The sequence below is a fragment of the Chiloscyllium plagiosum genome, chromosome 15, assembly GCF_004010195.1.
Source record: "Chiloscyllium plagiosum isolate BGI_BamShark_2017 chromosome 15, ASM401019v2, whole genome shotgun sequence".
Taxonomy (NCBI): domain Eukaryota; kingdom Metazoa; phylum Chordata; class Chondrichthyes; order Orectolobiformes; family Hemiscylliidae; genus Chiloscyllium; species Chiloscyllium plagiosum.
In genome coordinates this window covers 39,060,645-39,083,149 of record NC_057724.1, presented here as the reverse complement: position 1 = coordinate 39,083,149, position 22,505 = coordinate 39,060,645, and the positions used below count along the sequence as shown (strand labels likewise).

General features: G+C 40.2%; 1 protein-coding gene across 1 annotated transcript in view; it reads right to left on the bottom strand.

The window, feature by feature from the left end:
* fhdc2 (FH2 domain containing 2) overlaps positions 1-22,505 on the bottom strand; it is an 88,849-nt gene that overhangs the window by 35,321 nt on the left and 31,023 nt on the right. The window contains exons 3-5 of the mRNA XM_043705302.1: positions 11,204-11,265; positions 6,330-6,432; positions 789-874 (exon numbers count right to left, since the gene is read on the bottom strand). Coding sequence (XP_043561237.1) covers positions 789-874; positions 6,330-6,432; positions 11,204-11,265 — 251 coding nt within the window. The remainder of the gene's footprint in view (positions 1-788; positions 875-6,329; positions 6,433-11,203; positions 11,266-22,505) is intronic.

Sequence of the window (22,505 nt, the reverse complement as noted above, 5' to 3'; positions counted from 1 at the left end):
GCCAAAACAAAATTTGTGGTGGTCAACTCACATCTGATACATTTGAAGAAACTTCAAAATGCTTTGATGCAGAGGGATTTGGGTGTCCTCATGCATGAGTTCCAGAAGGCTAGTAAGCACATAATCAGAACAGTAAATTAAATTTTGGTATACATCGCTAAAGGAATAGAGTATAAAAGTAGGAAAGTGTTGTTCCATTTTACAAGGCTGCATCTAGAGTACTGCATACAGGTTTGGTCCCCTTACTTGAGGAAGAATGGGATTGCAATGAATGTAGTTTAGAGAAAGTTCATTCCAGAGAGGAAAGGCTTGTCCCATGAGGAGAGATTGAGCAATTTTGGCCTACAAACATGGTATGTATACTTGCTAGCTTTGAGAGCAGTAAATATTTCTCTCAAAGGGTTGTGAATCTGTGGCATTCACTACCCCTGACAGCAGTGGATGCTGCAACATAGAATAAATTTAAAGAATAGACAGACAGATTTTTAATTATGAATAGGGAGTTATGAAAGTTAGTTTTTAATACAAAAGGGTTATGTGGAATGGGCAATAAAGTGCAGTTAAGGCTGAGATGAGATCAGCCATGATTATGTTAAATGGTGGAGCAGGCTTGAGGAACTGAATTGCCTCATGGGGCTGGTACAAATGTGATCTTTCTCCCAAAGTTCCTCTCTTGCATGCATCTTTCAAGTGCAATCTACTGAAAATTTCTAATAAATTTCACTAATAACATTTGAAAAAATACATTCCTTAGCTAGTTGATTCCTTAAGAAGTGCTATTGTCCTACCTTGGCACTCTCACCAGAAGTAGCATAAAGAGATCTGCCTCAGACAGTTTACTCTGGTCTCCTTCAAACCTTTTAAGGCGCTTTACCTGAAACAGTATAATAAACTGTAATGAAACTCGTGAATCTACTGTCTTATTATTCAAATTAGTTTGGCGCTTTGAATGCAGTACCTGAGTTTACTGTGTTTCTATTGCTGTTTAGTATTAATAGCAATTCCCCCATCATTATATTTAAAAAATGAAGCAATATACCGCTTAACTTCTTCTGACACCTCCTGCTTAAAACCCAAAAGGTTAAAATGATCATGAAGCTCTGCTTTCATGGTTTGTATTCATACTGAAAATCAAGATCAAGTGAGTTTTTGGGCTTCTGCTCCAAGGGAGACTTCTGTCCTCCCTTAGGACATCTGCATTACGGTGATCTAGCCAACAAGTGACTCTACATCCACTGTAATGAGGTTGACTCTTAGCTGCCCTCTGAAATTGCTTAGCAATGCATTCGGTTCCAGAGCAATTATGAATGGACAATGAATGCTGGCCTAGCCAGCAAAACACACATGCAATATTGATTTTAAACAAAACTAACTTGAAGTAAATATGCAGCATAACTTACCAAAAACACAAACCACACAGAATCAATTGCATTACCATTCATCTGTATCTTTAGAAAGCCTACGATTGACATTTTCCCCAAAACGTCTTATACTCTATTATTTGCATTCTAATTAATTGTTTTCTTTCTCAGATTGATTTTGTAGTATTTTCTTAAAATCCAAGGACTTTATTCATTTACTTCACTTTTTATTTATTTTTTCAGTTATTTGATATTTAATATTTTCCTGTACTCATTTAGCATTTAAAGTTGTTGATATTTCTGAAGGTTTTACAAGTGTGGAATTGCACAGGGATGTTTTTCCCCAGTGTCAAGTCTCCAGTGATTGTTATCTGCATCGGTATTTATTCATGATGCTCTAGGCAGTATGCAAAACCAATCCATTCACTGCCATGAATTTCAACATTTTATTCCACTTGTTTCATGTACATTAGATGCTGTAAAAAAGGAAACCTTACTTATTTCTATTTGCTGCTGATACTTCATAAATCTGATGGTCAGAGTACACACATAGCTTTGGTACTCCATAGGCACATGGATAAGACTGCAAATTTCATATTCTAACACTCTCAAATGTATAGAATTTGTCCACAGCAGCTTGTTATCTGCATTATACACATGCAGATGAAATTTCCAATTCAACCCTCAATATTTCATCTCCTTGGGAAAACGTCTTGTAGGTATTTACAGTATTAAATTAATTTAAATTAGAAGTTTATTTTTCAATCTGTGTAATCTTTTGTACTAAATTATAACAGTTGAGAGAGCTAGTCATGCCATATTTGGGCATGTGGATGTTACAGAGATCATTAAGAAAGTGGTAGAATTAGGTACTGTAGCATCAGGAGCAGCCCACAAGCTAAATGCTTAATGGTGATTGGAGAAAGGAAGTGAGTGTGGAGTGGGGGAGCAATTGGCAGGTAGGGTGGCCCTGTGTGGAAAAGTAGAAACGGTCATAAGGGAAATAGCAGTTGTTGAGGGGGATGTAAAAGATGACAACATTGGTCATTGTTCTTTGGTTTTGAGTTTGGGAGGAGCAATTGGGTAAAATCCAGCTTTGTATTCAAGCAGATACACGCCAAAATCTTATGTGGAACACAAGTCGGCCATTAAATCCATCATGCTTGTTCCATCATTCTAGATTGTAGCTGATCATCTCCTCAATGCTACATTTCCACATTATCTCAATATTCCTTCATGTCATTCATCTCCAGAAACTATCAGCCTGTGCCATGCTCAATGATTGAGCTTCCATTGGTCCCTGAGGTTGAGAATTCCAAAGGTTCACTATTTTCTGACTGAAGAAATTCCTTCTGATCTCAGTCTTCCCTTATTCTAAAACTATATCCCTTGGTTCTAGGTTCACCAGACAGGAGAACATCCTATCCACATTCATTTTGTCATGTGCAGAAAAAAAAATTGTGAGTTTTAATGAGATAATCTCTGGCATTAGTCTAGTGAACCTCCATTGCACTCCCTTTATGGCAAATACCTGTATATATTTTCTTTGATAAGGAGACCAAATCTACACAAGGCACCATAGGTGTTCTCACAAAGGCCTGATACAGTTGCAGCAAGTCCTTCTGAACTCAAACCCTTTTTTGATAAAGGCCAACATATCATTTGCCTTCCTAATTGCTTGCTGCACCTGTACCTTCCGAGTCTCATGAAAAAGGACACCCATATCCATTTTGCCGTCAATACTTCCCAAACTCTCACTATTCAAGAAATACTCCATATTTCTATTTTTCTACCAAAGTGGTTAACTTCACACTTATTCACTTCACATTCCATCTGCCATGTTATAGCCCCTTCACTTCCCCTGTTCAAAAATCCATTTGAAGCCTCCATGCATCCTCCTCAAATCTAACATTTGTGCCATCTGCAAATCTGGAAATATTGAATTCTTACCCTTATATCTGCATTGAAATGTCGTGACAATGTCAGCCAAGTGCTAGAAAATGGAATTAATGCAAATTTAGGCTGGTCGTTGTTGGTTTAAACTCAATGGGTTGAAGGACCTCTTCTGTACTGTATAATGCTATGGTTACATTTACTCTTCACTTCCAAATCATGTATAAAAGTTATTATTATTATATTTTAAGTGTCTGGTTATCCTTTATAATAGATTGTAATATTTTCCCTAGTATTGACATCAAACTAACAGTTCTGTATTTTCTCTCTCCCTCCTTTCTGAAATAATGGGGTTACATTTGCTACTTTCCAGTCTGTAGGAAGCTTACCAGAAATTATAGTAGTCATTATTTGGAGATGCCGGTGTTGGACTGGGGTGTACAAAGTTAAAAATCTCGCAACATCAGGATATAGTCCAACAGGTTTAATTGGAAGCACACTAGCTTTTGGAGCGTCGCTCCTTCATCAGGTGGTAGTGGAGGGCTCAATCCTAACACACAGAATTTATAACAAAAATTTACAGTGTGATGTAACTGAAATTATACATTGAAAAATTGATTGTCTGTTAAGCCTTTCATCTGTTAGAATACCATGATAGTTTCACTTCTTTCATGTGTAAATCACAAAACCTTTTTTTGAAAAGTTGCATTCTCAGGTTAGCTGTTAACAATGGTGATAGCTAGACAATATGTTGAAGGTGTTAGCTTCCTGTGTTCTCTGTCTATGCCATGATGTTCAGAATGATTCTAATCTAAAAAGTGAGATAACAGAGTTTGACATGAATTCATGCAGTTTTTGAGCAAAGTACAATGTAACCCTGCAAGTACAAATTCACCCCACAAAATATATGTGTGCATGTGGGTCTTTGTGTGTGTGTGTGTGTCTGTCTGGGTTGGGGGTTGTGAGTGTGAGAAAGCGAATGTGTGTGTAGTGAGTGCAGTGTCTTAAGACTGTGACGGGTGCATGTGTGAGTGTGGGAGTGTGTGTGTCTGTGCGCGTCTGTGTATATGTGTGTCTGTGTGTATGTGTGTATAGGAGTGCCTGTGTGTGTGTCAGAGTGTGTGTGTGTAGGAGTATCTGTGTGTGTGTGTATAGTGCAACGGTGGTCACCTGTAATGTGACATAAACCCAAGGTCTGTGTGTTAGGATTGAGCCCTCCACTACCACCTGATGAAGGAGCGACGCTCCGAAAGCTAGTGTGCTTCCACTTAAACCTGTTGGACTATAACCTGGTGTTGTGTGATTTTTAACCAGAAACTATAGCATTTTGAACATAACCAATGCATCCACAATCTCTGAAGCCACATCTTTCAGCACTTTGGGACATCCAGATCATGTATTAACCTTCAATTCTGTTAATCTTTGGAGTATAACTCTTTACTAATGTTTAATTTTTTGCAGTTCCTCATTTTTATACGTCTCTTTGCCCACTAATATTTATGAGAGATTTCCTGCACTGTCCTCTGTGATGACAGATACAAAGTAATTTCTTTGTTAGTTTGCCATCTCTCTGTTCTCCATTATAAGTTCTCCTGTCTCCAACTGCAATGGACCAAATATGTCCTTGCTAATCAGATTAAGTTTTCATATTCTAATTTCAACAAAAATAATTTCTACACTTTTAAACAATTGCACTTGTAAGAGAAAATGAAATTATGAGCACTGAATGTGGTCAATTTAAAGAAAGCTGATAAATATATTATAGAATTGCATCAGACTCTGCACCCTCAATGCCATCAAATGGTTTAGATTAGATTAGATTAGATTACTTACAGTGTGGAAACAGGCCCTTCGGCCCAACAAGTCCACACCGACCCGCCGAAGCGTATACCACCCAGACCCATACTCCTACACTTACCCCTTCACCTAACACTACGGACAATTTAGCATGGTCAATTCACCTAACCTGCACATTTTTGGATTGTGGGAGGAAACCGGAGCACCCGGAGGAAACCCACGCAGACACGGGGAGAATGTGCAAACTCCACACAGAGAGTCGCCTGAGGCGGGAATTGAACCCGGGTCTCTGGCGCTGTGAGGCAGCAGTGCTAACCACTGTGCCACCGTGCCGCCCACAAATTGTCAAATTAAGCCACTAGGTTGATTGAATTCTCCATCTATACCAATCACAATTAGATGGCATGGTTTTAACCAATCACCTATCACTTGTGGCAAGAGTTCTTTTTGTTAAGAAAAGAAGTGAATCATTGTCTCCAGAACATTATCCAATTTCTAAGTGAAACCGCATTATGCCGAAAATAAAATTATATACAGAGTGAGAAAAGAAAACAGTTCTCAATGAGAAATTTATTTTCTATTTTTATATTCTGTTGAATTCTTATTCTGTAGTAAAATAGAATAAAAACAGGATTCTGTGGTTACAGTCCATTTGGCCAGTTAGCATATTAGATGAAAAATCACAATTGTTATAAGATGCCTTTTGTTTGTTCTTAGATTTGAGCACCACAGGTAAAGTCTGCATTTATTGCCCATCCCTAATTGACCTTCAGAAGATAATGATGAAGTATCTACTTGAATTGTTGCAATTCATGCATTATTGACCCACACGGTACTTTTCTCTGTAGTGGTTGTACAACCTAGTGGCTTAATTTGACAATTGAGAGGGCATTTAATAATAAAGCACGTTATTGCTGACATGGATTTGGTCAGACAAGTAAGGGTGGCGAGCTTCTTCTTCTGGAGGATATTAGTGAATCAGATCATTTTTTATGGACAATCATGATTACTAATGAGACGACAATTTTAATCTAGATTTATTAATTAATTAAATTTAAGCCGGCTCAAATGTATTGAAATTATATTCGCAAAGAATTCATCTAACTCTCTCAGTTACCAAACTGGGTAAAATTAACGCAATGCTATCATCCCCTATGAAAGAAATCACTGCAACTAAAGCACACAGACTTGGAGAAATAGATTTAGTTTTGATTTTTGTAAGCACAAAACAAACTTGTGAGATTTCAAACTGATATTACTTACAACTGACAAACTTACCTCTTCAGCTTCTGGCAGTAGTTTCAGCAGCTTATTCAATTCCTCAGCACCATATCTTTCAGCAGTTCCTTGTTTAATATCTTCTACAATTTCCCACACCGATCTTAGAAGGGCAAAATTGTTCAAACTCAATATAATATTATTTAAACAATGGCTGCTACAGATTTTTTTTTTTTAAAAAGTATTGCGATGTAAAAGACATTTTGACCCAATTCTCACGACCTGCTTCATGGCACAACTGACACCATAAGCCTTCAAACCCGAGGAAAAGATCTAGAAAACCTTTATGAGGTTTTTATTTACTGGTTTTAATTCCTTCCTAATAAGTCAAACCTCAAATCTTGAAGCTTTCAGCAAATTATGTCCTTTCTCATCAAATAAATTTACATTTGTAAGTTTTACCCCTTATTGATAACTAATGGTTCAGTTGGGCAATCTTTAAAACAAAAAAATCCAATACATGATGATGACAATTTAAAACAAAAATGGTTAATGCTGGAAATATGCATTACCTCTGTCAACATCTGCACAGAGATAAAACATTTCCAATGGATTCTGTTAGTTAATCCTTACACTGAAAATAAGCAAATGTATTTACTGTTTTTTTTTAACTCCTTCTGAAGAAGCTGTTGTCTCGTCCATCTTTCTATGGTAACAAACATTCAATGGATTAGTAAGGGGAGTATTTTTGAAATTGTATTTCATTGAAGTCAACATTTACATCTCTACAGAGATAGCAGTGAGAAATTGGGCTCTTGGAACCCATCTTTTTGGGTGTTAGAAGTGCCCTTAGATCTCCAAAGTGATACCCATGACACGTGCATGCAATTTGGATGAATCACACCCCTTGTCTACTGGTATAGGATTTGTTACACATTAGGTAACATCCACTGAAGGTGTGCAGAGCAGGCAGGTTAAGGTATCAATCAACATGAGGCTTAATGGTAGTGTTTCTGTTTTGAAAGTCAAGGCTCTAACCATCGCTCACCTTGTACAACTTGTTCAGTATCATTGACCAGCTGTCACAATTCCAGTGTTAATTAAAGTAATCAAGTTTGTACAAATATATTGCCAGTTGATTTCTTCAGAAAGCTTCTATGGGCAGAATTTTCTGCTTTCTATGATGGCATTGTAAAAGCTGGTTGGACACACCGCCACTACAAATGGGAATGGTCATTGGACTTTGTGCCTATCAGGCACTTAAGGGGATTCAGGCAGTTGTTGTCTATTGAGTGTGCCCGAAGGTGTTGGGAATGCTGGCCAGTTTGAATACCCATTGAAGATACTAGCAATTATCACTTAGACTTTAATGTTGGGAATTGTCTCATCTAGTTTCTATCCACTGCCTGGGAAAATATTCACTAGTGAGATTCTCATCTTGCTGTTAAAACTTTAAATGGAAAATTGGATTTTTTTCTTAACTTCAAGAATCTTATTTTTCTAATCTCACCATATTTTATTAACTGATTCATAATTGCTCATGTTGTTGAGGAGTTTGGAAAATTAAAAAAAGCTCAACAGAATTGGCTGGATGGAAGAAGACAGAGGGTAGTAGTTGATGGCAAAGTTTCTTCATGGAGTGCCGTCACTAGCGGTGTTCCGCAAGGATCTGTTTTGGGACCATTGCTGTTTGTCATTTTTATAAATGACCTGGAAGAGGGGTTAGAAGGTTGGGTGAGCAAGTTTGCGGATGACACGAAAGCCGGAGGAGTTGTTGACAGTGAGGAAGCATGTGGCAGGTTACAGCAGGATATAGAGAAGCTGCAGAGCTGGGCAGAAAGGTGGCAGATGGAATACAATGTAGCTAAGTGCGAGGTGATTCACTTTGGGAAGAATAACAAAAAGATGGGGTACTGGGCTAATGGTCGGATACTTGGTAGTGTGGATGAGCAGAGGGATCTTGGTGTCCATGTACACAGATCTCTGAAAGTTGCCACCCAGGTAAATAGTGCAGTGAAGAAGGCATATGGCGTACTGGCTTTTATTGGTAGAGGAATTGAGTTCCGGAGTACTGAGGTAATGTTGCAGTTGTATAAGACTCTGGGTGCGGCCGCATCTGGAGTATTGTGTGCAGTTTTGGTCGAGGAGAAAGTGAGGTCTGCAGATGCTGGAGATCAAAGTTGAAACTTTATTGCTGGAACAGCACAGCAGGTCAGGCAGCATCCAGGAAACAGGAGATTCGACGTTTCGGGCACAGGCCCTACTTCAGGAATGAGCAGAGAGCGTTCAGCAGGAGAAGATAAAAGGTAGGGAGGAGGGACTTGGAGGAGGGGCGTTGGAAATGTGATAGGTGGAAAGAGGTCAAGGTGAGGGTGATAGGTCGGAGTAGGATGGAGGCGGAGAGGACAAGAAGAAGACTGCAGGTCAGGAAGCCCGGCACCGCCTTCCTGACCTGCAGTCTTCTTCTTGACCTCTCCGCCTCCACCCTACTCCGACCTATCACCCTCACCTTGACCTCTTTCCACCTATCACATTTCCAACGCCCCTCCTCCAAGTCCCTCCTCCCTACCTTTTATCTTCTCCTGCTGAACACTCTCTGCTCATTCCTGAAGAAGGGCATGTGCCCGAAACATCGAATCTTCTGTTCCCTAGATGCTGCCTGACCTGCTGTGCTGTGAAGACTGAGGCACTTGGGGCTGTTTTCACTAGAGAAAAGAAGGTTTAGGGGTGACTTGATTGAGGTGTACAAGATGATTAGGGGGTTAGATAGGGTCGACAGTATGAACCTTTTCCCGCGTATTGAGTCGGGTATTACAAGGGGGCATAGCTTTAAATTAAGGTGGGGTAGATATAGGACTGATGTTAGGGGTAGGTTCTTCACTCAGCGAGTCGTTAGTTCATGGAATGCCCTGCCAGTAACAGTGGTGGACTCTCCCTCTTTATGGGCATTTAAGAGGGCATTGGATAGGTATATGGAGGATAGTGGGTTAATGTAGTTTAGGTGGGCTTGGATCGGCGCAACATCGAGGGCCCAAGGGCCTGTACTGCGCTGTATTCTTCTATGTTCTATAGATCCATTAGAATTATTTATACAGTATTAATGAAACTACTGTCCTACTGATGAGCATTATCTTGTTTACCAGCATTCTTAATATCTTCACAACCTACCTGATTCCAGCATCTACAATAATAACTATCCTACATAATCATGGTACATTGTTAAATTTATCCAAGAAAAAAGAACACTTGTTTTATACAATGCTATGTTGTGCCTTTCAATTCCTGAGGCTATCTTAAAATGTTTCGCAGCTAATTAATAATGTTTGATAAATTATTTTACTAACAAATGCATAAGCCATGTGTCACATTAAGTTCCCATAAACTGTAATGAGATAAATTAGTGTCAGATGATGTAGGTTGAGAGACAAACGTTGTCTAGATTACTAGCATATCTGCTCTGCTTTTCTTCAAATTCAGGATCTTAGCACAATTGAGCAAATAGGAGAGATTACAGTTTATTGGACTGAATCTTACTTTTTTTGGCTGTAATAGTTTCATTGAATTGAATAGTTTTCTTGCTGCTCTTACCAAACTTGCCTCATTAACTATCCTGTTCCTGTGGCAACCTCTCACCTGATTGTAGCCCTATTCTATCACTTGCCATTTCTTGAAGAACCTACCACTCACGGAACATTCCCCAAAAGAACTGCATCCCTGGCATCCACCCCATATGTAAAAGGCTGCTCTGCGCCCTGATATGCATTGATAATCTGAAAACTGCCTTGCTCAGAGATGGAAATCTTTCTGAAGGTGTCAAGACAGGGAAAACTAGCATCATGATTCTTTGTCAGGGACCTGAGATCCTGGTTGATGGAATGGTCAGTGAAAAGTGTCCTCTTCCCAGTGGAGCAGCAGAGGAAGTAACACCACCAGATTCTGGCAACCTGGTCTAAGGTCACCATCCAAATCAGTGCTGTTTCCATGGTCCAAAGGAACAGCCAGCAGCATAGGAAGATCAATGCCTTTCTCTATTTCACCAGGATGACGGCCACATTCTTCTGTGTACCTCACAATCACTCCATCTCTCTAACTGTGCCCAGCTCCCACCAAGGTCAATGCTCTGCCACTCTCACTATTGCAAACACCAACTTCCCTCACTTGCTCTCATTCCCCAACCTTCAACAGTACTAAACCCACTTCCCTGCCTACTCCCTGGGAAGGGTGGGGACCATGCAGGCAGGTTGAAAGTGGAGGACTAGGCTACCCATCGAATGTTCTGAGAGGAGACATTAGAGTAGTTCCTCCACTAGCTAGGTGTGTCATGGCACCACCCTGACTCTCAGCGAAGAAGGGATTCCTGGAGAACTATCCTGTCTTCCTGTTGCCATCCTTTCTGTCTTGAAGACCAATACTAGGGTAATAGAGTGAAAGTCTGTGTGCGTATCCAGCAGACAATAAGAATGTTGGATGTGGCTCACCATGGCAGCTACCAACTTGTCTCCAGAGGCAGCGGGACAATCGTGTCTTGATGCAGCCAAGTCCTTATCAGCAGAACTGCATTCCAGTAGCGTCTAATGTACTTGCCTGCTGCACAAGAGCCCTCCACAGGATCCTCTCCAGCCTGGACTGTGCAGGTGCCTGATCTCTGGCAGTCTTCCAAGTGCCAGCTGTCTGGGATGTACCTTCCTCAGTCACATTTGGAGCTGTCACAGTTAGGTGCTCACTGATTTTGCTTCAATATTTTGCACCTAATATTTCCCACCGAGATCCCAGTTTCTGAGCTGGTGGAAGGTGCAGAAGGTAACTTGGCCAATGCTTCCTCCAAGACCTCAGAACTCTCTTCCTCAGAGGTCAAGTAGGTCACGTCTGGTGGAACATTCATTTCTCCATTAATATCTGTCAACTATTATAATTAAAATTTGACTATACTCTACCTTTTAAACTGTTTAAGAAATATTCCCACATTCATGCTTCTTCTGGAATCCAGGAGAGATATCTACAAAAGAAATAAAGAAATCCAATGGTCACACTGAGAAGTGCTGACACAGGAGTGGAAGCATTTGTGAGGATTATTCTGAAAGTGAGAAACAGAAAGAGAAGAAACAACAGAAAGAAAACAGATTAAAGAAATGCATAAATTAAAGAATAGGAAAAGAGAAAGAAAAATCAATTCTCATTGCTGTGAGTGGGATCTTGCTGATGAAGGAACAATTGATGATTCCAAAATTCATTGAAGTAGTGCTGCTTCTAGTGCACAGCGCTGACTTACCCGCAGAGTTGCAGCGGCCACTTTCCACATGCCTTTTGTGTATGAAGCAATGGGCGTGAAGCATATGTGAACCTTGCATCTGCTTGTAAATACTTAAAGGGCAAGATTATGTGTCAATGACAGGCACTGACACACATCAATTCTATGGAATTTTGGATATAAGGGGAAAGAGTGAACCTCAAGGAACTCTTACAGTACTGGGAACCAAAAGTCAGAGAGAGAGAGAGCAAATCTGGCAAGGTACAACTGAGCAGAGCGGTGGGAAAATTTTCAAAGGAGCAGTCCAATTTTATCTTCACTCAATCCAGAAGCTAAGCTCCTGAAGTACTGTTAGCATTTATGGTTAGCACTGCTGCCTCACAGCACCAGCGTCCCAGGTTTGATTCGAGCCTCGGGTGACTGTGTGGAACTTGCACATTCTCCCTGTGTCTGTGTGGATTTCCTCCCGCAATCCAAAGATGTGCAGGTCAGGCGAATTGGCCATGCAGGTCAGGTAAATTGCCTGTAGTGTTAGGTGCATTAGTCAGAGGGAAATGGGTCTGCGTGGGTTATTCTTCTGAGGGTTGGTGTGGACTGGTTGGGCTGAAGGGTCAGTTTCCACACTGTCGGGAATCTAATCATTTAAAAATTATTGTGCGAAAGTGGAAACTGCTGAGTGTGAAAATAAGATGGTGAGGATCTGGTGAGTTTTGAGAAGATTTATAGCTCAGGTTGAGGTTCTGGATGTAGCTTTGCTTGCTGAGCTGGAAGATTTATTTTCAGATGTTCGTCACCACACGAGGTAACCTCTTCAGTGAGCCTCCGAATGTAGCACTGTTGATGATTCCTGCTTTCTATTTATATGTTTGGGTTTCTTTGGGTTGGTGATGTCATTTCCTGTGGTGATGTCATTTCCTGTTCTTTTTCTCAGGGGGTGGTAAATGGTGTCCAACTCAATGTGTTTGCGATAAAGTTCTGGTTGGAATGCCATGCTTCTAGGAATTCTCATGCATGTCTCTGTTTGACTTGTCCTAGAATGGATGTGTTGTCTCAGTCAAAGTGATGTCCTTCTTATCTGTATGTAAGGATACTAGTGAGAGAGGGCCATGTCGTTTTGTGGCTAGTTGATGTTCATGTATCCTGGTGGCTAGTTTTCTGCCTGTATGTCCAATGTATTGTTTGTTACAGTTCTTGCATGGTATTTTATAAATTACTTTAGTTTTGCTTGTTGTCTGTATGGGTGCTGTTTTAATGTGTTGGTGGGTTTGTGGGCTACCATGATGCCAAGGGGTCTGAGCAATCTGACAGTCATTTCTGAGATGTCTTTAATGTAGTGGAGAGTGGCTAGGGTTTCTGGATGCCTTTTTTCTGCTTGTTTGGGTTTGTTGTTGAGAAATCGGCAGACTATGTTCATTGGGTACCCATTCTTTTTGAATACACGGTATAGGTGATTTTCCTCTGCTTTGTGCAGTTCCTCTGTGGTGGCTCGTTGAAATAATGTCCTGATGCAGCTTCGTTTGTGGATGTCGGGATAACTGCTTCTGTAGTTCAATATTTGGTCCGTATGTGTTGTTTTCCTGTAGATGCTTGTTTGAAGCTCCCCATTGGCTGTTCGCTCTACTGTGATATCTAGGAATGGTAGTTTGTTGTTGTTATTTTCCTCCTCTTTAGTAAAATTTATGCCAGTAAGAGTATTATTGATGTTCTTGAAGGTTTCCTCTAATTTATTTCGTTCAATGATGACAAAGGTATCATCCATATAGTGGAGCCAAAGTTTGAGTTGGATGGTTGGCAGAGCTGTTTGTTCGAGTCTCTGCATTAATGTCTCTGATAAGAACCCTGATATCAGAGATCCCAGGGGTGTTCCATTGGTTTGTCTGTAGGTTTTGTTGTTTGTTATCATCATCATAGCAAATGACAACACCAACCCAAAGAGACCCAAACATATAAATAAAAAGCAGGAATCATCAGCAATGCTTCGTCTGGAGGCTCACTGAAGATGTTATCTATTGTGGTGATGAAACATCTGAAAATGAACCTTGCATGGTGAGGATCCGTACCACTATTATTGCTTATAATTTAAAAAGTCTTTATTTTGTGGTTTATAGTTTGAAAGGGCTACATTCCATTGTAATGAAAGGGAAGGAGGTCACTAAGATAATCGATATTATTTGAAGCACTCTTTAAGTCATGGCAGGAGAGCTCAAAGATATGGTTTGCTCTTATGGCTCTATATGAAAGGGGACACATTTCCCCTGATGGGGCCAGTACGTATGCAGGAAGCATCTCTCGCTGCAGCTCCTGGAAGCCTGGGCTTCAGAGCTGGAGCAGCAGCTAGGGACACAAAGCTGGAGAGAATCATAGGTAACATGTATAGAGAAGGGGTCACAATGAAGACTGTGACTGCACAGGCAGTAAAGGTGACCACCAAGTAAAACATAAGAGGACAAGGCAGGCAGTGTAGAAAACCCCTGTGGCTATCTGCCTACAAAATAGACATATCACTTTGGATATTGTCAGGGGAATGGCCTTTCAGGGGAAATCAGTAACAGCCAAATTTATTGCACCATGGTTAGCTCTGCTGCACGAGAGAGGAGGAGAAAGTATGGGAGTGCAACAGTTGCAAGGGATTCAATTTTATGGGGAGTAGATAAGCATTTCTGTGGCTGTAAATGAGACTCCAGGATGGTATGTTATGTATATGGTACTGAAGTCAAGGATGTCTCAAACAGCTACAGGACATCCTGGAAGGGGAGGGTGAATAACCGTTGGTATCAATGATGGAGGTTAAAAAAAACGGATGAGGCCCTAAAAGCAGAATATAAGGAGTTGGAAAGTAAGTTGAAAAGTAGGACCTCAAAGTTAGTGATATCAGGATTACTACCAGTGACACGTGCTAGTCAGAGTAGAAATTGCAGGATATATCAGACGAATACATGGCTGGAAAGATGGTGTAAGGGTGTGAGTTTCAGATTCCTGTGACATTGGGACCAACTCTGGAGAAGACAGGATCAGTGCAAACTGTACAGGTTACACCAAGGTAGGACTGGGACACTGATGTGCTAGAACATTTGCTAATGTTGGATCAAGTTTAATCAAGAATGGCAGGGGTATGGGAACCTAAGTTGGGTGACAAGGAAAAAAGAAACAAGGACAGTAAAAAAACAATAAAATTCAATAACAGAAGACAACAATCAAGGGCAAGAGGCCAATAGAGCCACAGTACAAAGAACAATTAGGATGACTAAAAATGGCAAATGCGCAAACCTAAAAGTTTTTAGATTAGATTAGATTACTTACAGTGTGGAAACAGGCCCTTCGGCCCAACAAGTCCACACCGACCCGCTGAAGCGTAACCCACCCATACCCCTACATTTACCCCTTACCTAACACTACGGGCAATTTAGCATGGCCAATTCACCTGACCTGCACATCTTTTGTGACTGTGGGAGGAAACCGGAGCACCCGGAGGAAACCCACGCAGACATGGGCAGAACGTGCAAACTCCACACAGTCAATCGCCTGAGGCAGGAATTGAACCCGGGTCTCTGGCGCTGTGAGGCAGCAGTGCTAACCACTGTTTCTTAATTCAAAAAGCATTCAGAATAAAATGGACAAACTGACGGTACAAATATAGGTAAATTGATATGCCCTCATAGCCATTACAGAGAAATGGTTATGATAAGATCAGACTGGGAATTTGACATTCAGGATGTTTGACTTGTCAGAAAGACAAGAGGGAAAAATAGGTTGTGATGGATTTACATTGTTAATGAGAGATTAAATTTGCAAAACTGTGAGAGATGATCTTGGCTCGAAGTTGTAGAGTCCATTCAGGTGGAGGTAAACAGCAGCAAGGGAACTTTTGTATAGTTGCCAAAAAGTAGTCACACTGCCATCACCAAACAGTAGGAAAGGGTATAAATCAACAAATAATAGAAGCATGTAAAAATAATAGAGTTATAATTATGGGTGACTTTAAGCTTCATGTTGATTGGGTGAATCAAGTTAGAAAGGGTAGCTACGACAACAAATTCAGAGAGTGCATTAGGAATAGTTTTCTAGAACAATATGTCATGAAGCTGACTAGGGAACAGGCTATCCTAGATATGATAATGGACAATGAAGCAGGTTTAATAAATGATCTCTGAGTAAAAGATCCGCTAGGAAGTGGTTATGTCATGAGAGAATTTAATATTCAGTTCGAGCAAGATAAATTTCAGTCAGAAACAACTGACTTCGGTTGTGGGTAAATTGTTGGAGGTGATTATAAAGAATAGGTTTATGGACATTTAGAAAATTGATTAAGGATAGTTAGCATGGCTTTGTGTGAAGAAGATTGTGTCTCACAAACTTGATTGAGTTTTTTGAAGAAGTTACCAAAAAGATTGATGATGGCAGAGCCGTAGAAATTGTTTATTTGGATTTTAGTAAAGCCTTTGACAAGATTCTGCATGGTAGACTAATTAGCAAAGTTAGGTCACATGGGATTCAGGGTAAACTTGTCAATTGTATACATAATTGGCTAATGGCAGGAGTCAGAGACTTATGGTGGAGGGTTGCTTTTTGGACTTGAGGCCTGTGACCTGTGGTGTTCCACAGGGATCAATTCTGGATCCTCTGTTGTTTTCATTTAGATAAATGATTTGGTTGAGAATATAGAAGGCATGGTAGTAGAGATCGACATCAAAATTGGTGGCAGAGTAGACAATGAAGAAGGTTTTCTAAGATTACAAAGGGATCTTGATCAAATGGATCAATGGCCTGAAAAATGGTAGATAGAGTTCAATCTGGATAAATGTGAGGTACTGCATTTTGGTACAACAAACAAGGGTAGAGGTAGGGGGCTTATATAATTAATGGTAGGGCCTTGAGTAGTGTTGTAGAACAGAGAGACTTAGGGGTTCAGATATATAATTCTTTGCATTCCGTACGTGCATCACATATAGACAGAGTGGTTAAGAAGGCATTTGGCACACTTGCCTTCATTGCTCAGTTCTTTTAATATAGGAGTTGGGGAATCATGTTGAGTTTGAACAGAACATTAGTGGGGCCTCTTCTGGAATTCTGAGTTTAGTTCTGGTCGCCCAGTTATAGGAAGGATATTATTAAGCTGGAGAGGGTTTAGAAGAGATTTACCAGGATATTGCCAGGGATGGAAGGTTTGAGTTGTAAAGAAAGGCTGGATGGGCTGGGATCTTTTTCACCGGGGCATAGGATGTTGATAGGCAACCTTATAGAAGTTTATTAAATAATGAGGGGTATGGATAAAGGTAATGGTAGTTGTCTTCTCTAGGATGGGGGATTTCAAGACAGGGGCACATTTTTAAGGTGAGAGGAAGAGATTTAAAAAAGACATGAGTGACAATTTTTTCACACAGAGGGTAATAGTTTGTGTGTGAAATAAATTTTAAATTGTGTCTCACAAATTTGACTGGGTTTTTTTGACAAAGATACCAAAATGGTTGAGGGCAGAGCAGCAGATTTTGTTCACTTGGACTTTAGTAAAACCTTTGACAAGGTTCCACATGGTTGACTAATTGGTAAGGTTAGGATTCAGGGTGAACTTGCCAATGGATACATAATTGGCTTAATAGCAGTTAACAGAGTGGTGGGGGAGGGTTGTTTTTCAGACTGGAAGCATTTGACCAATGGTGTTCCATATGGATCAGTTTTGGGTCCTCTTTTGTTTGTCATTTATATAAATGATTTGAATGAGAATATAGAAGGCATGGTTAATAAGTTTGCAGATGACACCAAAATTGGTGGCATAGAAGACAATGAAGGAGGTTTCAATGAAGGAGATTGCAAAGGGACCTTGATGAAATAGGCCAATGGGCTGAAAAATAGCAGAGATGAAGTTCATTCAGGATACATGTGAGGTATTGCATTTTGGTACAACAAACAAGGGTAGGGCTTAAATGGTAGTGTCTTGGGTAGCACTGTAGAACAGAGGGACCTTGGGGTGCAAGTGCATAATTATTTGAAGTTTGCATCACATATAGATAGAGAGGCTAAAAAGGTGTTTGGCACGCTTGCTTTCATTGCTCAGTGGTTTCGATATAGGAGTTGGGAAGTAATGTTCAGGTTGTTCTTGACATTGGTGAGGCCTCTTCTGGAATACAGTGTCCAGATCTCGTCGCCCAGTTATAGGAAGGATTAGGTTACTTACAGTGTGGAAACAGGCCCAACAAGTCCACACCGACCCTCCGAAGAGCAATCCAACCAGACCCATTCACCTATATTTACCCCTTCACCTAACACTACGGGCAGTTTAGCATGACCAATTCACCTAACTGCACATCTTTAGACTGTGGGAGGAAATCCACACAGACATGGGGAGAACGTGAAAACTCCACACGGGCAGTTGCCCGAGGCGGGAATTGAACCTGGGTCTCTGGCGCTGTGAGGCAGCAGTGCTAACCACTGTGCTACCGTGCCGATATTATCAAGCTGGCTAGGGTTCCGAAGAGATTTACCAGATGTTGCCAGGGATGGATGGTTTGAGTTATAAAGAAAGGCTGGGACTTATTTCACTGCAGAGTAGGAGGTTGAGAGGCGATTTGATAGAAGTTTATAAAATAATAAGAGGTAAAGATAGAGTTAATGGTAGTTTTCTTTCCCCTAGGATGGGGGATTTCAAGACTAGGGGGCACATTTTTAAGATGACAGGAAAGAGAGTTAAAAAATATATAAGTTGAAAATTTTCTATATTTAAGGTGGTTCGCGTGAGTTTCCTGAGAAGGTGGTGGATGCGGGTACAATTACAATGTTTTAAAAGACATTTGGACAGATACATGAATAGGAAAGGTTTAGAGGGATATAGGCCAGAAGCAGGCAGGTGAGACTAGTTTAGTTTAGGATTATGTTCAGCATGGATTGGTTGGATCTATGCTCTATGACTCTAATGACTCTATGATAGAACTTAATATTCACTTTGAGTGAAAGAACTTGGGTCAGAAACAACTTGTGTTTAAAACTTAAATAAAAAGAATTACAGTGAAATGAGGATAGAATTAGGTAAAGTGGATTGGGCAGATAGATTAGTAGGAAAGGCAGGAAGCAAGGACATTTAAGGAGGTAATTCATGACTCAGCAAAAATGTATCTCGTAAGAGGGGAAAGATTGGCCAACCAAGGAAGTTAAGGAGAACATAAAGTTGAAAGGGAAAAACCTATAAGGGGGCAAAAGTCAGTGATAGCCTGAAGACTGGGATAAAAAAAAGACAGAGAAAATAAACCATGAGGTCAAAGCAGTGATGAATATAAAAAACTGACAATAAATGCTTGTTTAAATATATAAAAAGGAAGGGAAATGTCCAAATGAACAAAGGCCCCTGAGGAAATAGGGGTGAATTACATGTATTATGGTGATTAAGGAAATTGCAAAAGTATTAAACAGATATTATGTATCAGTCTTAACAGTGAAAGATACTTTGAACATTCTTGCTACAGAATACAGAGGAGGAATTAAGTTCCATCATTATTACTAGAGAAGTAATATTAGACAAACTAATGAGGCTAAATGCAGATAAGTCCCCTTGTCCTAGGATCCTAAAATAAGTAGCTACAGAGATAGGGTGCACATTGGTTGTAAGCTCACATCTGTGGTTAGAAAAATGTTGGAATCAAATATTTGGGAATTAAGGAAGTAATAGCAACATGTTTGGAAAATCAAAATCTAATCAAGCACAGTCAGCCTGGTTTCATGAAAGAGAAATTGTGTCTGACTAATTTATTTAATTTCAAAGAAGTCTCAACTACAGCGGACAGAGAGGAACCCCAGTAGATGTGTTATATTTGGACAAGGTATCTTATAAAATGTTTAGTCATAAGAGCCCTTGGTGTTGGAGGTAGTATATTGGCATGGATGGAGAATTGGCTAATGGGTAGGAAACAGCATGTGGGGATAAGGTGTTCTTTTTCAGATTGGCAATCTAAAACCAGTGGGATTTCACAGGAATCAGAGATGGCATTGCAATTGTTTACTATATATTAATGACTTAGAGGAAAGAAGCAAACATACTATTGCAAATTTGCAGACAACACAAATATAGATGGAAAACCAAGATGAAAAAGAAAAACAACAGTTTATAGAAAGATATCAATAAGTTACAAAAGAGGTAAAAAGTTGGCAAATAGAGTATAATGTAGGAAAATGTTAAGCCACTAATTTTGGAAGACAGAACAAATGAACAAAAAGTTTTATTTAAATGGACAAAAGCTGCAGAAAGCTGCACACTAAGTAACTTGGGGTACTTGTGCATGAAAGACAGAAAGCTAGCACACAGATGCACCAGTTAATCAGGAAGGCTAATGGAATATTGGGTTTGAGTATCTGAGGAGGCAAATGTACAAGTGTTGGTGAGACTACATCTAGCGTACTGCGGGCAGTTTTGGTCCCCTTATTTAAGAAAGGATATTGTTTCAGAGGATGCAGTTCAAAGGATGTTCACAAAGATGATCTCTGATTTTGATGGATTGTTGTATGAGCAAAGGTTAAATAGGTTGGGACTCTACTCATTGGAGTTTAGAAGAATGAGAGGTGATCTCATGAAACATATAAGAGGCTTGATAGAATAAAGGCTGAGAGGATATTTCCCCTCATGGGAGAATGTGGGACCAGAGGGTGTAGACTCAGAATAAAAGGGCACCAATCTAAGACTGAGATAAGGAGGAACTTCTTCTCTAAGAGGATTGTGAGTCCTTGTAACTCTTGCCAGCGAAAGCTGTGGGGTGAGACAGATAGATTCTTGATCAGTAGGAGAATCAGGGTCACAGGGAAAATGCAGGAAAGTGGGCATATGGAATGTTGGATCAGCCATGATCCTATTGAATGGCACAGCAGGCTCAAGGGGCCGAAGAATCTATTCCCGTTTCTACTTCTAATAATCAAATGGTGTTAATACCTCTTAACTCATTCTCTTGTTAATACATTGCATGAATACTAAAACAGGACACAATGTGCAGAAATGCTTTTCCTATTCACTCCTGAAACAATAAATATCTGGAAGAAAAATGGGCATAGTTCCAAGCTACTTAGATGGCATTAAGATGCAGCTGAATGGCATTTGATTTATATTTTCTCTCATGCAAAAATTATGAAAGCGCTGAACTGCTGGAGGAATCTAAAGGTTTCTGCTGATCTCAAAATGGCAGAAAATTTGATTGTCTTTTGTAAGTATGGGGTCAATGTTTTTAGTGCTGCTTACTCTTCAGCAGACGAGGGACATGGAAAGGAAGATTCAGTTAAGAAAACCTGAACAAGGAGTGAAAGGAAGGAGGACATTCATGAGAAGGTTAAAACTTGAATGGGTCTTCTGGGAGCACCAATGTTATCTTGTGATGACCAAGGAACATTTCTTCAGGAGGCTTTTTGTTGTGATTATAATGAGGTCAGTTAGGTGGACCTCATAGAATATGAGTTTCTTGACTTGTCCCAGTCAGGGAGCCCTGGCTGACAGATAAGAACAGGAGTGTCAGACATCCTGTTTACTCTGACAGCTGGCTCTGAAGGAGCTGGATCAGTGTCAAGGATTCTCCACGTGTAAATACAGGGTGACTTGGTGACAAGATACTTGTCTCTGTCGAATTATTTCAGTAGCAATGAGATACCTTTGAGTTGGAGTAAGCATTTCTGGCATCATGCTGTTATTTGGGAAGTTTAAGTAATTTGATCCTGCCATCGAGGACTGAGCCCAGTGTGTGGAAAGAATGCGCTATTTTCCTCAGCAAATAACATGAGGGCAGATGAAAAGCAACAAGTAATTCTCTTGGCAGCTTGTGGGCCTCAGCTTTTTCAGTTATGGGGAGCCTAACTTTCTTTGCACTAGAAACGAAAACATTTCAATAGTTGACGGATTTAGTGAAGGTGCCAGTGTTGGACTGGGGTAGACAAAATTAAAAATCACACAGGTTTATTTGGAAGTACAAGCTTTCGGAGTGCTGCTCCTTCATCAGGTAGCTAGTGGGGCAGGATCATAGGACATAGAATTTATAGTAAAAGATCAAAGTGTTATACAGCTGTGTGATATAATGAACAAACCTAGATTGCTCTTGTCTTTAATCACTTAGAATGGGGATGCTTGTTTCAATTGATTACTATGTAAATTCCAGAACTTTTCAAGTCACAGTCCCAAGATAGCTTAAGATTTTATTAAAAAAAGGTAAGCCAACCTTGAGTCAGACTGGTTCTATTTCCAAAGTAGGAAATCATAAAATATCACATGGACTGACTGCCTACAGATTGTGTGTTTTTTGAACAAAATAGAATATATCTGCAAATGCAAATTCAACCCATAGACTTGTGTGTGTGAGAGGGAGAGTGAGAAGGAATACTACAACTCCAAGCATTCTCTAACTCTGAGACACTATTGGTTCTACTCAGCAATTCAAGAAGTGGGGAATTGTTATCTGGATTTTTGACTAGGTTAAGAAAACGGTAGTGGCATGTGACTATGGATTAACCTTTAATGAGATGTGAGAGACCTTTGGTGTGTGGGATTAATGATGTAACAATGAAAAAGCACCCACTAACTGAAGCCCAACTGGACTTCAAACAGGCACTACAACTGACTTTATTGTTAGAAAATGTGGCAAGTGGAGCGTAGGAGTTGCAGGGTATCCGATGAAAGTGGACACACTTGCCAGTCGAACTGAGCGTGGGGAACACCACTTGAGTGAAGGTGATTGCACAGCCTCACTCAGGACATATCCTGAACAGAGAGGCTCAAAGAGTCAGCCCGCAGCAAAACCTCAAAACAAAACAAAACCAAACCTCAGCCAAACAGTTAAAAGTTTCTTAAGGATCCGGGCCAGCATCCCATTGTATTTGCTGCTGGTCTATGGATATGAGATAGCAAAAGAGTCCCACTAGACCTCAACTGAGTATGAGAACTTGTGGGTCAGTATCCAGGAGAGTACACATCCTGGTACGTTCACTTTCATCTAGTTTGGAATTGTTAAATTGCTTAGCAACATCCAAATCAG